This window comes from Acomys minous, assembly GCF_964271855.1.
Source record: "Acomys minous genome assembly, chromosome: 14".
In the NCBI taxonomy this organism is placed as follows: Eukaryota; Metazoa; Chordata; class Mammalia; order Rodentia; family Muridae; genus Acomys; species Acomys minous.
This window is the reverse complement of record NC_140496.1, coordinates 49679257-49693635: the sequence shown is the minus strand read 5'-3', so window position 1 is coordinate 49693635 and position 14379 is coordinate 49679257. Positions and strand designations below refer to the sequence as shown.

The 14379-nt window shown below is 41.7% G+C and overlaps 1 protein-coding gene across 2 annotated transcripts in view; it reads right to left on the bottom strand.

Annotated features, from left to right (window-relative positions):
* Nucleotides 1-307: 307 nt before the first annotated feature.
* LOC311582551 (transmembrane protein 184C-like) overlaps nucleotides 308-14379 on the bottom strand; it is a 43827-nt gene continuing 29755 nt past the window's right edge. Inside the window, exons 8-16 of one of the 2 annotated variants that reach the window (XM_084755720.1) lie at nucleotides 14101-14231; nucleotides 13974-14010; nucleotides 11970-12175; nucleotides 10033-10107; nucleotides 8532-8625; nucleotides 7232-7344; nucleotides 3753-3852; nucleotides 2980-3151; nucleotides 308-2550 (exon numbers count right to left, since the gene is read on the bottom strand). In XM_084755720.1, the coding sequence (XP_084611846.1) occupies nucleotides 2147-2550; nucleotides 2980-3151; nucleotides 3753-3852; nucleotides 7232-7344; nucleotides 8532-8625; nucleotides 10033-10107; nucleotides 11970-12175; nucleotides 13974-14010; nucleotides 14101-14231 (1332 nt within the window). In that variant the 3' untranslated portion in view covers nucleotides 308-2146. The remainder of the gene's footprint in view (nucleotides 2551-2979; nucleotides 3152-3752; nucleotides 3853-7231; nucleotides 7345-8531; nucleotides 8626-10032; nucleotides 10108-11969; nucleotides 12176-13973; nucleotides 14011-14100; nucleotides 14232-14379) is intronic. The other variant, XM_084755721.1, reaches the window with a different exon arrangement.

The window sequence follows — 14379 nt, the reverse complement described above, 5'->3', positions numbered from 1 at the left end:
GGCACGCTAGCTAGTGATGTAGTTCTGTCCTAACTGTGTAGGACTTTGGAAGCTTGCATGGTGCCTTCTGGTTGTGTGATAGTCTGAAAGTCACTGCCAAGGCCAGTGGTCCAAGGGCTTCTCTTCTCGATTTCCCATTTGTGTCTCTTGCGCAGTGAGTTGATTTTGGTGTCTGGTGTAAAATAGGGGTCAAGTTCCATGTTTTGGTATGTGGAATTCAGATTTCCTGGGATAATTCTCTTGTTGCAAGCTGCTTTTTCTTAGTGTTCTGGGGTCCGCTTGGATCCAACACAACTCAAACACCAAATCAATGCAGAAAATAAAAGTTTATTGTAATCAAGCCACTAGTGGATCACATGCAGAACAGACTCAGTAGCCAAGCTGTGACCCCAAGCCAGACTGCTGTAGAGCCTTTAAGCACAGACGGCACAAAAGCCACAGTCATCTGTGCCAGGTTAGTTACATTTTCCACCAACTGGGTTCAGGGATAGGGGACTTTGCTGGGGACATGTCTTTGTGGTGCACTTATCCTGTTCTCATTGGTTTGCTCGACTCTCCTGGGATGCCTTGCCCAGCATTCATGTCTCAACTTGCCAACCAGAATGTCACTCATCCAGGAAAGTCTTGGGGACTTCAAATTTGTTTGAGCCCTATTTGCAATGGAAGTTTATTAGTTGCATTAGTATGCCCACTTGGTGCTCTGGTCAACGATTCTGAACTTCCCATTCTGTACCTTTATTTTTGTTAGCACCACACTTTTTTCCCTTAAAATATTCAGTTTTTATTATTTGGTTGGGTGATTTGCCTATGTGTATGTCTGTGCACCAGTGTGCATTCCTGGTGCCTAAGGTCGAAAGAGGACATTTCCCAGACCTGGAGTTACAGAGGGTTGTGAACTATCATGTGCTGGGAATCAATTCTGGGTCCTCTTGAAGAGCAGCTAGTGTTCTTAAATGCTGAGCTGACTTTCCAGCCTGCCATATTGTAATCAGTTTTTTCTTAAGGCAGAGGGTTCTCTGTTGCTTAGGCTGATCTCAAACTTTTGGGCTCAAATGACTCTTGTGCCTGTGCCTCATAAGCTGGGATTGCACCCAGCTTGTATTTCAAATGAGGCAGTGGTCCAGCATTTCCTCAGAAGTGATTTGGCCATTCTTTTATATTTCTATATGAATTTAGGATTGTCCTTTATCTAAATAATGCCACTAGGATTCTGATGTCTATATATTCATATGAGTAGTCTGAACATTCTAATAAAATGATTTATTCTGATTCACAGGACATCCTTTCATTTATTTTCATTTTCTGTTTTTTTGATCAGTGTTTCCTGATTCTGTTTTTTGCCTAGACCAGGTTTCCTGAAACACATTGAGATCTGCCTGCCTCTACATCCTGAGTGCTGGGTATAAAGGTAGTATACACCACTAAGTCTAGTTCAAATCTTTTTAAAATTTTTGTTGGATTTCTAATCAAGCTATTTTTGTTAAAGTATTAAGATTTAGTTTGTTTAAGGAATAAGACACACACACACACCAGAGTAAGACACAGCTAGATGATGGTGGTGCACACCTTTAGTCCCAGCATGGCGGAGGCAGAGGCAGGTGGATCTCTGAGTTTGGGGCCAACCTGGTGTACAAAGTGGGTCCAGGACAACCAGAGCTACAAACCCTGTCTTGGCAGGGGGTGGGGGGTGGTGATGGGAGAAAACAAAAGAGCAAGACACGTTAAGAGTTTTAGATTTTTGAAAGTATAATTACATAAACTTAAATGGCACATGGTTAGGATTACATTAAATTCAATTCATCTGAATTTTATATTTACATTTTCAGTCCAGAGCATTGCATTCATGCAGTGGCAAGAAGCACTGATTTTCTTTTTTTTTTTTTTTTCTTTCTTTTTTTGTTTGTTTGTTTTTTTAAGTCTGTACTTTTGAGAAATTCAAGAGAATTTTGCTAAAGTTGTTACCTACTATTTGAATATATGATATTCTTAAAAGTTTAAGAAAGCTAAAGCTAAGAAATTTAAATGTTGTGATATAGAAAACATATATGTATTAGTAAAACCTGTATGTATTAGTGTTATAGTTGTATATTATATATAGTAGTTATACTGGTTTTGCCTGTATTTTGAAAAATGTATTGTGGCAGGTTTAAGGGTCTGTGGATGATTCAGAAGGTACCAACAGATCTTCTAACATGCCTAGGATAATGTGGTGACTTGGCTTGGTTGGAACAAGTATGATCTGTGTGTCAGAGTCTGAGCCGGAAGTCATCTGGTCCTCTTCAGGCATGTTAATCCTGATGCCTGCTGCAAGAGCCTTTCTGTTCTTTTCTTGGATATCACTCATGAAATCTTCATATAGGCGGTCTATAGAAAGTGGACGTGGTGATGTAATTGTATGTCCGAAGCCTTGGTACTGGCCCACTGGCGAGGATGCTCTTGAACTACTAGAAACTCTATCTTGCGGAGAAGAAGAAAGAAGACTTGAATGCTCTGTATCATCCGGGTCGCCAGGAAAAAACTTTTTTTTTGGATAACCTCGCATTGTCCTCCCTTTAAGACAATATAATTTTATTAGCCAAAAGTTATTTTTTCTATTCTAAACATATGGTTCTTTAAAAAGCTCCCCCTTTCCCCTTTGTCTTCCCCAAGTTTGAAGAGCCTGCACAATGATACTATTACTTTAACTACTGAACGGCCACAGCAGGAGACGTACAAAACCTGCATATTTGGGCAGGGGTAACACTGCAGTCTGTAAAGAGCTTGCCACACAAACACGAAGCACCTGAGTTTCCTCCTCAGCACAAGTAAGAAGCTTGGCCTGGCTTTGTGGTGTGGTCAGACAGGAGGGTCCCTGAGGCTCCCTGGCCAGCCAGACCCTGTTCTAAAATCCAAGCTGAACAGCTCCTGAGGAGCCCTGCTTAAGGCTCATGCCTGCCGCGCCCCCGCCTCACACTAACAAGTTGAATTGCTGTTACTTACCCACACGTCTCACTTGTTCAGAGATGTCATCTCTGATATCCGACTCATCCCACATAGGGAGTAAGGAGTCGAAGCAGGAGCCCTCCTCTGCTTCGTGCACATACGGTTTATAAGAAAACGAGTAGTGATGGGCGATGGCTGCTAAGAACATTTCTACGCAGATTATAAAGTCCTGCAAACAGTAACCAGCACACCAGGCATCTTTGGGATTAAATCTAGTTTTCCAAACTACAAACTTCTTCAATGTTATTTAGGGTATAAATTTCTTTTAAAAGTTTCAGATTATATTCATTTTTCAAACATTTTTTCATTTCTTCAAAGTATGACAAGCCAAGATTTATATCTCTTGCATTTTCTCAGTCAAGTATTTTTTCTTCTGTTTTTAAAAAAGATTTATTTAAGTATACAGTGCTCTGCCTGCATGTACACCTGCGCACCAGAAGAGGGCATCATATCTCATTACAGATGGCTGTGAGCCACCATGTAGTTGCTGGGAAATGAATTCAGGACCTCTGGAAGAGCATGCAGTGCTCTTAACCTCTGAGCCACCTCTCCAGCCCCGCTCAAGTATTTTTCAATCTGTTACCCAACAGCTGCAAGGTAACATGCAGTTATAAGTGAACCAGGAACAGAATAATTACCAGTCAGTACCTATAGCTCATTTCTCTCAGTTTCCTGCCCCCATTGTTTGCACGTTGGCCCGCTCAGGGGCAATACTGCATCAAATGCCTTCACAGTAAAATTCCTTGAGTTTCAGAAACAACACTACTTACCTGCAGGCCTGTGGCCACAGCTTCTGGGCTTTGCCAGTCCCAGGTACGCTTTTCTGAAATAACGCCAACTTTAACCAACACAGCAATAACTACTTCTTGCCTGTATGTCAAGAAAAGGTCAGTGTCAAATCTAAATAATGAAACGACCAACTGTTCTAAAAATATGCAACTAGGGGCCGGGAGGTGTCAGAGCCCAGGTAAGGCTGTGGTAGCACACATCTGCAATCCCAGTGCTCCTCATGTTGAGCTGGGAAGTAGCAGAGAGGCTCCCAGGCCGGCCGCAGGCCAGCAAGCCTGATGTATGTCTGCGGAGTGAACACTTAGGAGACCTGTGTAGCTGGCCTTGGCTACTTTGTGGCTGCTTCTTTCTGCCACCCTTCTCCACCCCTTTCCTTCTTCCCTTTCAACCCCTAACACTAGGAAGAAGGGAGGAGGGAGAGGAAAGGAAGAGACCCGTGAATAAAGCCAAGGGCTGGAAAGGGGGCGGCATTATCATTAGACGACTGCCTGCTGATTAGGGGCTTTGAGCTCCTTGGGGCAATTTGGTCTTTGCCATCAGGATATCTAATTTCTTCTTGTTTCTTTTCACACCAACAGCGACTAGCACCCCCATCCCCACCCCCAGCATTTATATATCCTCCGAAAAGCCCCTAGAATTCCAAAGGTCACACAATCACAGACACTATCTGCAGTTGGCAAAGTGAAGTCTGTCGCCAGCGCACCAGACACATGAGTCCGCTGCTGAGAAGCAGCCCCATACCCGACACCTGGGGCTAAACGAGAACATATTCTTATAATATTTCTCTGTTTCAAAGGAACCCAAAATTCCAGGATTCTCACTACAACCCTGTCTCAAATGAAAGGCAAGGACTGACCCCCAGAGTTGTCCTCGGACCTCCACAAGCACAGACAGCATGTACATGCCGCCGTTCACACAATAAACACATATCATACAAAAAAGATTTAAAACAGCTAATGCCTCACTGCACCCTAGGGCTCCCCATTATCCTGCCTTCAGGGCATACTCCCAGTTGTGCTTATGTTAAGTATACTCACCTTGCCTTACAAATTTATTAACTTCTTAAGATGAATTTCATGATATGTTCTTGGAACTTCATTATTTAGTTTATTTACCCTTCCTCCCACTTTGGAACCATGTACAAAGAATCAGATTCCAAGTTCTAACAGCTTGTCAGTAAAGGCCTGATACTCCAGTATGTTTACACGTGTATCAACTACTAGGATTTTTATTTTATTATTTATTTATTCATTTACTTATTTTGAGACAAGGCTTTTCTATATAACTCTGGTTGCTCATAGAACTTGCTATGCTGAGCAGGCTGGCCTCAAACTCAGAGATATGACTGCCTCCACTTCCCAACTGCTGAGATTAAGGGTGTGTGCCACCATGTCTAGATAATTAGGTTCAAAGAAATTAATTTTCGGCTGTTTACGTACACACATGTAACATGTCTTTGTGTGTGTGTGTGTGTGTGTGTGTGTGTGTGTGTGTGTGTGTGTGTGTGTGTGTGTAGGTCAGAGGACAGCCTGTGGGAGTCAGTAGTTTTCATTGACCATGTGGGCTCTGAGATGGAACTCCAATTGTTGACACTTGGTGACAGCAGGCATCTTTCCCTACTGAGCCACCTCATAGGCGCCATTGTTTTCCTCTGCCCCTTTTAAAACCTTACTTCTTTACATGGGCTCTGGGCATCAAACTCAGTTCATTAGGTTGCAGGGCAAGTGCCTTTCCCTGCTGAGCTATCCTGCCAGGCACAGATTATCTGAACTATAATACTGCTGAGTCCCAGAAATTGTTCTAATATGAGCTACTTCTATAGAGGACTGTGTATGATGTGTGCCCCCAGATGCTAACATAACTTCTGGCAGTGCAGTTTCATGAATTCTTTTTTCTCCTGACTGCTTTGCTAAGCTAAATATACTTAACTTGTTACCTACCCTGTCACTAACCTAAGGCCATGTCTAGTTCTGCTTTGTGACACTGAGGACAGACAGTAGGGCCTGTAACACTGCAAACACACACTCTACCTCAAGGCTGTATCTCCTTGTGCTTACTCACTGATAAACATTTCCTCACATCATTAAATGTTCTCCCAAATTGATACTATTTTATTTACGGCAGAATCATAATATTAAGTAACGTTTTCATTTTGAGGTAGGGTCTCTGGCTGGCCTCAAACTTGCTATTATAGACCATGCTAGCCTTCAACTCACAAAGATCTGCCTGCTTCTGTCTCCGTGGGAGTGCTGGAATTAAAAACACCACAACTAGCAGAACCTTCATTTTAATGATACTATCAAGATATTTAGGCTATCTCAAATGATCTTCATCTTTTAAATGTCAGCCATCATCTGACTCTCTCTTTGATTGATCAGATACAAGATCACACAGATTAGAACTTGTTATATAGCCCAGGATGTCCTCACACTCATAATTTGAGATACTCTTGCCGAGTGCCACAACTACAGGTACGTACCACCAACACATGGCTAAGAATATTTGTTTTTGTAAATCTTTTTAAATGGTAACATTTATTTTTATGTGTGTGAGCTTTGCCTGCATCTATGACACCTGTGCAGTATTTGCAGATGTCAGAGGGGCATTAGAACCACCTGGAATTGGAGTTACACAAGGTCCTGAGCCACCAACCTTGTGGGTGCTGGAAACTAAATCCAGGTCCTCTGCAAAAGGAGCTCTTATCTGCCGAATCACTTTCCCAGTCCTGTTATTATAAATCTTACAAAAGACAAATTAAAAAAAAAAAAAGTTTTTCCTTAGCTGAGAGACATGGCGCACACCTGTAATCCCAGCACTAGGGAAGGGGAGGCAGACAGATCTCTGTGAGTTTGAGGCTAGCCTGGTCTACAAAGTGAGTCCAGGATAGTCAGGGCTACACAGAGAAACCTTGTCTCAGAAACAAACAAACAAACAAACAAAACAAAAGAAGACAAAAAGATTTTCTTATTTATGTGTATGTGTGTCTGATAATCTGAATATGTGCATGTGCCCCAGAGGCTAGGAGAAAGTTCCAGATTCCTTGGATGTGATCCGGGTGCTGTGGACCTCTGGATATGTAGCAAAGTCTCTGAAACGCTATTTCTCTAGCCCTAAGGACTAGCTTTTGTTGATTTTGTTTTTTAAGACAGGGTTTCTGTGTAGCTTCTGTTGTTCTGGAACCTATGCAGACCAGGCTGGCCTTGAACTCAGAGATCCACCTGCCTCTGCCTCCTGTGTGCTGGGATTAAAGGTGTGTGCCACCACTACCCTGACATAGGGCTAGCTTTTAAAAGTGTGAGTAATAGCATTTTAGTTCTCCTCCTATATTAACACTTGTAGTTTGTAGCTTCATAGCTCAGGCTGGCCTTGAACTGGTAGTCGTGCCTCTCAAACTCTCTTAACCAACAGTTTAATTAGCATTTAATATTGAAATATTCTCGTAAGAGAAAGCAATACTTACCAAAAGGAAACGAAAACAACAAGTTTCACACAGAGAAATTTGCCCACAGGTTCTATAGGGCTGAGCTCTTCTTTTAGCACTTGATAAAACAGCAGAAGGCAGTACATGGCAAACTGGAAACAAAAGCAACAGTTAACATTCTGCAGTAGAAGACAGTAGCAGAACTCTTGAAGCCGAAACCAGAGCCTGCTCTACAGTGGCGCTCCAGGCACAGCTGAGTGCTACTCGGCCAGTGGTTTAGATTAACAACAGGCTTTTAGTGTTTTGCTGCAGATGCACAGAAGTGGAATTTCGCAAGGGAGATATGTAATGTTTCCCCTAAATATGTTTCTACATGTTCACTTACTGGAACTAAAGCAATATACAAATGATATGAATGGGACAAAAGGTTTCCTTCAGTCAAATAAAAGCAAACACATCTATTATGCTTTTAAAGACAAATCACTACTACTTTTATAAGCTAGTCTCTTGCGTAACATTTATACCACACAGTTTATTTAATTTATTTAACTAATGCCAGGTGGTGCAAGCCTTTAATCCCAGCACTCAAGAGGCAGAGGCAGGTGGATCGCTGCGAGTTCGAGGCCAGCCTGGTCTGCAAAGTGAGCTCAGGACAGCCAAGGCTACACAGAGAAACCCTGTCTTGAAAAACAAACAATTAATTGTTTTTTGCAAGACAGAGTCTCACTATGTAACCTTGGCTGTCTTGGAACTTGCTCTGTAGACAAGACTGGCCTCAAACGCAGATCTTCATGCCTTTGCCTCCCAAGTGCTGGGATTAAAAGTGTGTGCCACAACCAGAAAATTCTTCCTTTACTTAGAAACTCTATCCTATCAATATGCCAATTAGACCTTTTCTTCTTACGGAGTAAGTCTCTGTACCTTTTGTTTATTTAGGAGGTACACAATGCATATACTCACAGCCATGCAGAAACGACAGCAAACAACAGGTCTGTGTGTAAGTCACTAAATCATTCATAAACATACTACTATATGTTTATATTGTATAAAACTATACATTAAAGCTGCCTCAGATTCCATGTACAAATTAAAAGGTAATATTTGTTCTTAAGAAATAGTGCCTGATAATATTTAGTAACAGAAACTAATTCAGTACAATTAAGATCATTATTGCAGGGTGTGGTGGCACATACACACACTTCACTTCCAGCACTCGGGAGGCAGAGGCTGGCAGATCTCTCTGAGCGTGGTCTATAAAGTGAGTCCAGGACAGCCAGGGCTACACAGAGAAACCCTGTCTCAAAAAACAAAACAAACAAACAAAAGAGTATTTACTCACCAGTTGTGACAAATTATTTATTATAACCAGGTAGGTCCAAGCATTGGAGAAGCTAAAGTTTCCCTCATCATATACTCCAACGAGCTCACATACCCTGAAAAGTGACAAAAGTCAGGCAACTTTATGACGAACCAAGGAGACCTGTATCTTAATATATATCCTTTAGAGATTTATTTTTTTTACGTATGAGTGTTTTGCTTGCATGTACGCCTGGCGTGATGTGCATTCAGTGTCCCTGGAGGCCAGAGGGGGACACTGGATACTCTGGAATTGGAACTGGAATTAACAGATTGTTGTGAGCAGCAATGGTGGTTCTAGGAACCACATCTCTGCAAAAGCACCAAGCGCTCTCAATCACCAAACACCTTCCAGCCCTGAATACACACTTAGGGCACAGCGGTAGTAAAACTTAAAATCTATAACCAGTTTATCTCAGAAAGCCTAAGGACGACCACTTGCCTTTGGTCACAGATGGTGGAAAAGCTGACACGAGTCACATCTTTCTAGAAATACATGGTATGATCATTACTTTTAACTTAAATTATAAACAACCATTAAACCACAGAACAATCATGACTTTCCTCATTTTAGAAAGCTTGGTTGATAAACATGACTACAGCTCACTTTCCCTCTAAATTAACTTAGCGGTAAATATTTGAAGATTCAGATCCCCCGAGTAAATTCTAATACAAGTATTAAGTTATATGCTCACCTAGTTTCTAAGCAGCAAAGCAATAAAACATACTTCTATAAGTATTTCTGGCACAGGCAGGATAAGAAGTATTGTTACATGGCTTGATTCTACGCTGTGGTCTGCAGAAACTCACATTTTGGAATTTTTATTGAAACTTTAATATTTTGGCATCACAGTTTGTGTGTGTGTGAGAGAGATGTAGTCTCTCTATGTAAACCAGGCAGGCCTTGAACGAGATCTACTTGGCTCTGCCTCCTCAGTGCTGGGATTAAAGACCTGCACCAGTTTAAAACAGTATTAATAAACTCTTAAATTAACAACACACACACACACACACACACACACACACACACACACACACACACACACACACACACTCTGTGTGATTAACCCAACTAAAGTGTTTTCCTCTGATGATTTTTCTCATGTCTGCTCTCAAAAGGATGTGAATCTTGTGGCAATGCCTTGCACTGTTTGTTGTTACGGAACCCAGCTTTTATATATGTGGTTTTGTAGCAGGCTAGACTTACGCTATTAATCAATACCCTTTTCCTACTTGCTTTCCCATGTAAGAACACAGATCTTTAAAGACAGGGCCCCAGGTGGCCTTAAATTCTCAATTCTCCTGCCTCTACCTTGCAAGTGCTTGGATTATTTCTCATGAACGACTACACTTGCCTTCTGAGGGGCTGGGGATTAAACACGGGGCTTTGTTCATACAAAGCAGTTACCAAACTGAGCTACATTCCCAGGCATGTAGCATGAAGATTTGAAACAATAAAAAAAATAAAGGAGAGTCATACTTACAAAGCAGTAACAGTGGTGACTGGTCTGACCACAGTATACTGTAACACTCCTAGTTTGCATCTAAAGAGCAGCATTCTGCAAAAGAAAGAGACCATCTTAGCTATTCAGTGGCATCAAAACATCTCAAAGCCTCCAAATGGAAATGACTCGGTCAGATGACAACTATATTCATTCAGCCAATTTTGTCCTAAATGACAGGCGGATAAGAGTGTGGATGGCAGCAAGGAAATCTAAAGCCCACTTTGAAATTATTTAAAGACTTATTTATGTATTACTTAGACAGTGCTCTGCCTGCATATACACCTGCAGGCCAGAAGAGGGCACCCGATCTCAGTATAGATGGTTGTGAGCCACCATGTGGTTGCTAGGAATTGACCTCAGGACCTTTTCGGAACAGACAGTGCTCTGAGCCCTCTCTCCAGCCCCTGAAGTTATTTAGTAACTTTATCTCTGAAAGACACCCCTGCCCAGCTCCACTGAAGCACAGCACAGAACAGTATTGGGAACTGGGGCTTCCTGCCATGCTCACCTCAAATCGACAGGACCAAGTGAAATGAGTCTGTGAGCCAAATAAACCCTTTGTTTCTTAAGTTGCTTTTGTCAGTTATTTTATCACAGTAGTGAGAAAAGTAACTAAAGTTCTTTGGGTAAAATATGCAATCTTAACTCTTTAAAGACTTTTTTTTTTTTTTTACATTTACTTCAAACTAGATGAATGCAGATGGCCAATTCACTATGAATGTAACATGTATAGAACTCATTATTCTCATGATTGTCACATGGTTCTCTGTGCTGTATGTAGTTTGTTTTATATATGTGTAATAAAATAAATGTATATATATATAAAAAAGACTCAGAAAACAGAGGCAACGTGGATCTCTGTGAGTCTGAAGCCAGCCTGGTCTACAGAGTGAGTTCCAGGACAGCCAAAGCTACACTGTCTTGAAAAACCAAAATGAAAAGGGGGAGAAAAAGCAAAACAAACAAACAAATCCTACTTTTTATTTTTACTTATTTATTTTTTTTGAGACAGGGTTTCTCTTTGCAGCCTTGGCTGTCCTGGACTTGCTTTGTAGACCAGGGTGGCCTTGAACTCAGAGATCCACTTGCCCCTGCCTGAGTGCTGGGACCACAGGCGTGTTACCACCTCACCCAATAAAAAATCCCACTTAAAAAGGGCTCATTTATTTTCCTTTATGTGTATGAATGTTTTGCCTGCATATATGTGTGTGCACCACACATGTGCCTGTTGGATCCCCTGGAACTGGGGTTTTGGATGGCTGGAATGGCTAGGAAATCAACCTGGGTCTTTGCTTTTTGTTTTTGTTTTTCGAGACAGGGTTTCTCTGTGTATCCCTTGCTGTTCTAGACTCACTTTATAGACCAGGCTGGCCTGGAACTCACAGGGATCCCCCTGCCTCTGCCTCCAGAGTGCTAGGATTAAAGGCAATACATTTTTAAGATATAGATGTTGTGGGTTTTTTTTTGTTTTTATTTCACTTTTACATTGCTCACCCAATAAAAAGTTTATCAAGGTGAGGCCAGCCTGGTGTACAGAATGCAGGACAACCAAGGCTAGAGACACCCTGTCTCGAAAACAAAGAACAAAACAAAATATGTATTTTGTTAGCTGAGCATGGTAACACATGAATGCAATCCCAGACTTGGGGAGGCAGAGGCAGGTGAATCTCTCTCTGTGAGTTCAAGGACAGCCAGGTCTACAGAGCGATTCCAGGACAGCCAGGGCTACACAGAGAACCTTGTCTTCAAAAACAAAAACAAACAAAAATGTATTTTGTTGTCTTTCAAACTGTACTCCATGCTAAAGTCTACTTACTGTTTCTGTTTACAGAACTGTCTTGCAGAGAGCTGGCCCAAACTGAATAATTCTGCTTCTGTAAAACCCAAACAGACACATGAAAACCCGATTTACTTACTCCCCCATTGCCCATGGCGGGCAGCAGCAGAGTGTAGTGAGGTGGTTCTGCTGGTCTTTAGCTTCTAGGTACAGCATCAAGTTTGGGAATCGGATGGTGAGATAGTTGGTAAGGAAGATCATAAAGTTATAGATGACATACGCTTCGTAGCACTCCCTGCAGGTGTCCACGTAGATGGCAATTTGGGGATAGTTCAAAGCTATCCACTATGGAAAAGCACAGACATTAAAGAAGAGTTGTAGCCTGAGGAACATGAATTACTGCTCAGATTCACAGGACAATAACACAGAACCTGGGGAACCCGTCACAGACTTGCAGCAAACTCTCTGAAGTACCCCGAGTGGATTTACGGGGAGGGAGGCAGGGACTGCTGAGGATTAAACAGTGCAAGTCCACCACTGAGCTACATCCTAGGCTCTGCAAAGCATGCTTTAAAATGCAACGAACTTCTCTGATACAGGTAAACAGAAGGGCAAGTGTTTGGGGAAGTGATGAACATAAAAAAGAAAGTTAGTGAGTTCTCAAATATAATTTGAAATTAAGAAAAAAATATGATCAGAAAAAAATGTTACTGAAGACGTTTTATTTCCTAACACAGTTTCTCTGTGTAGCCTTGGCTGTCCAGAACTTGCTTTGTAGACCAGGCTGGTCTCTGCTGGAATTAAAGGCCACTAAAGCCTGGATATTTTGTATTTTTTGAGACAGGGTCTCATTATGTAGTTCTGGCTATCCTGGAATTCACTATGTAGAACAGGTTGACCCAGAACTCATAGAGAGCCTCCTGCCTCTGTCTCCTAGGTGCTAGGATTAAAGGCATGTGTACCACTATACTTGTTTTTTAATGTTGTTAAGACAAAATATGACTGTAATGACAAATGCAGATATTTGGAACATTTTTAGTGTGTAGTTACTCTCCTTGCTTGGCTGCTTACATTCTCAGATTAGTGGCTTTTCACCCGTTAAAGACTGTAATACTGTAAGTTACCCTCATCCCTAAGGGATGGGCCACCCCAGGCACAGACTGCTGCCACCAGGTCCCTTATACAGAAGGGGCAGCATCAGCACAGACCAGGTGCAACACACGACCCAAGTGCAGCTCTCCTAGACTTAGTCATCTCCAGACGGCTTATGACACCTGATGGGATATCCAGAGTGCAAACCTGGGGTCTGGGCTTGTTTAAAATAGATCTGCTCCAGGCTTGGCTGAACCCATGGGCGCAGATTTTGATAAGGATGCAGATTGCTCACTATCACACATTTTAGTTATCAAGTACAAAAAAAAAAAAAAGAAAGAAAGAAAGAAAGAAAGAAAAAGAAGAAATGCAGGAAAGTAGGGTGGATGCACAGACGGACACTTTCCACAGAGAATACAACTACTGTGATAATTAGACAAAGAAAATGTCTAGCCGGGCGTGGTGGTGCACGCCTTTAATCCCTGCACTGGGTGGCAGAGGCAGGCGGATCTCTGTGAGTTCGAGGCCAGCCTGGTCCACAAAGTAAGTCCAGGACAGCCAAGGCTACACAGAGAAACCATGTCTCGAAAAACCAAAAAAACCAGGTGTGGTGGTGGTGCATGCCTTTAATCCCTGTCCTCAGATGGAACTCTGTGAGCTGGATACTAATCTGGTCCACATGGTAAATTCAAGAACAGCCAGGGTTACATAGACTCTATTTTAACAAAACAAAACAAAACAAAACCCAAAAAGGAAAAAAGAAGTCTTCAGTAGGGGGCATGGAAGTGTACATCTTTAATCCCAGCACTGGGAGGCAGAAGCAGGTGGATGTCTGAGTTCAAGGCCAGCCTGGTCTACAGAGTGAGTTACAGCAGGACAGCCAGGGCTACAACAGAGAAACCCTGTTTAAAAAAAAAAAAAGGTGAAACATTTTTCCTATTAATCTCTCCTTGTCAATACTGTGTGCTCTTTACCTTATTAAGCATTCTCTAGTAAACATAGTTAAGTGTCATAAAAGAATCCTTAACAGAATACAACAAAATATACTTACACTATCCAAACTGTATATCGGAACCATCCAAAGAATCCTATGGAGAGTAAAACATAAAAACCATTTAATGTGATGTTTATGAGTTAAGTCAGTCAATACTAGTAATAGAGATGTGTGAGGATGTGACCTTATGATGGGCTTTTGAAGTTTAGACTGTGTATAATGCACTAGATGTTGGAGAATCCCCCACACGGACACAGGTATGGTCATCAGCAGGAATATTCCAGCAATAAACCAAGCTTTGGTGTGGATCCCAACCTTAGAAGAGAAAAGAACGTGTGAGCTTAGACTCTCATGTTATGACTATAAAAATCAACATTTGTTTTATTTTCATTTGATTATTAGCACTGCTTGGTATTTTCCAAATAATTAGTAACAATTTAAAAAAATATTTACTTAAAAATTA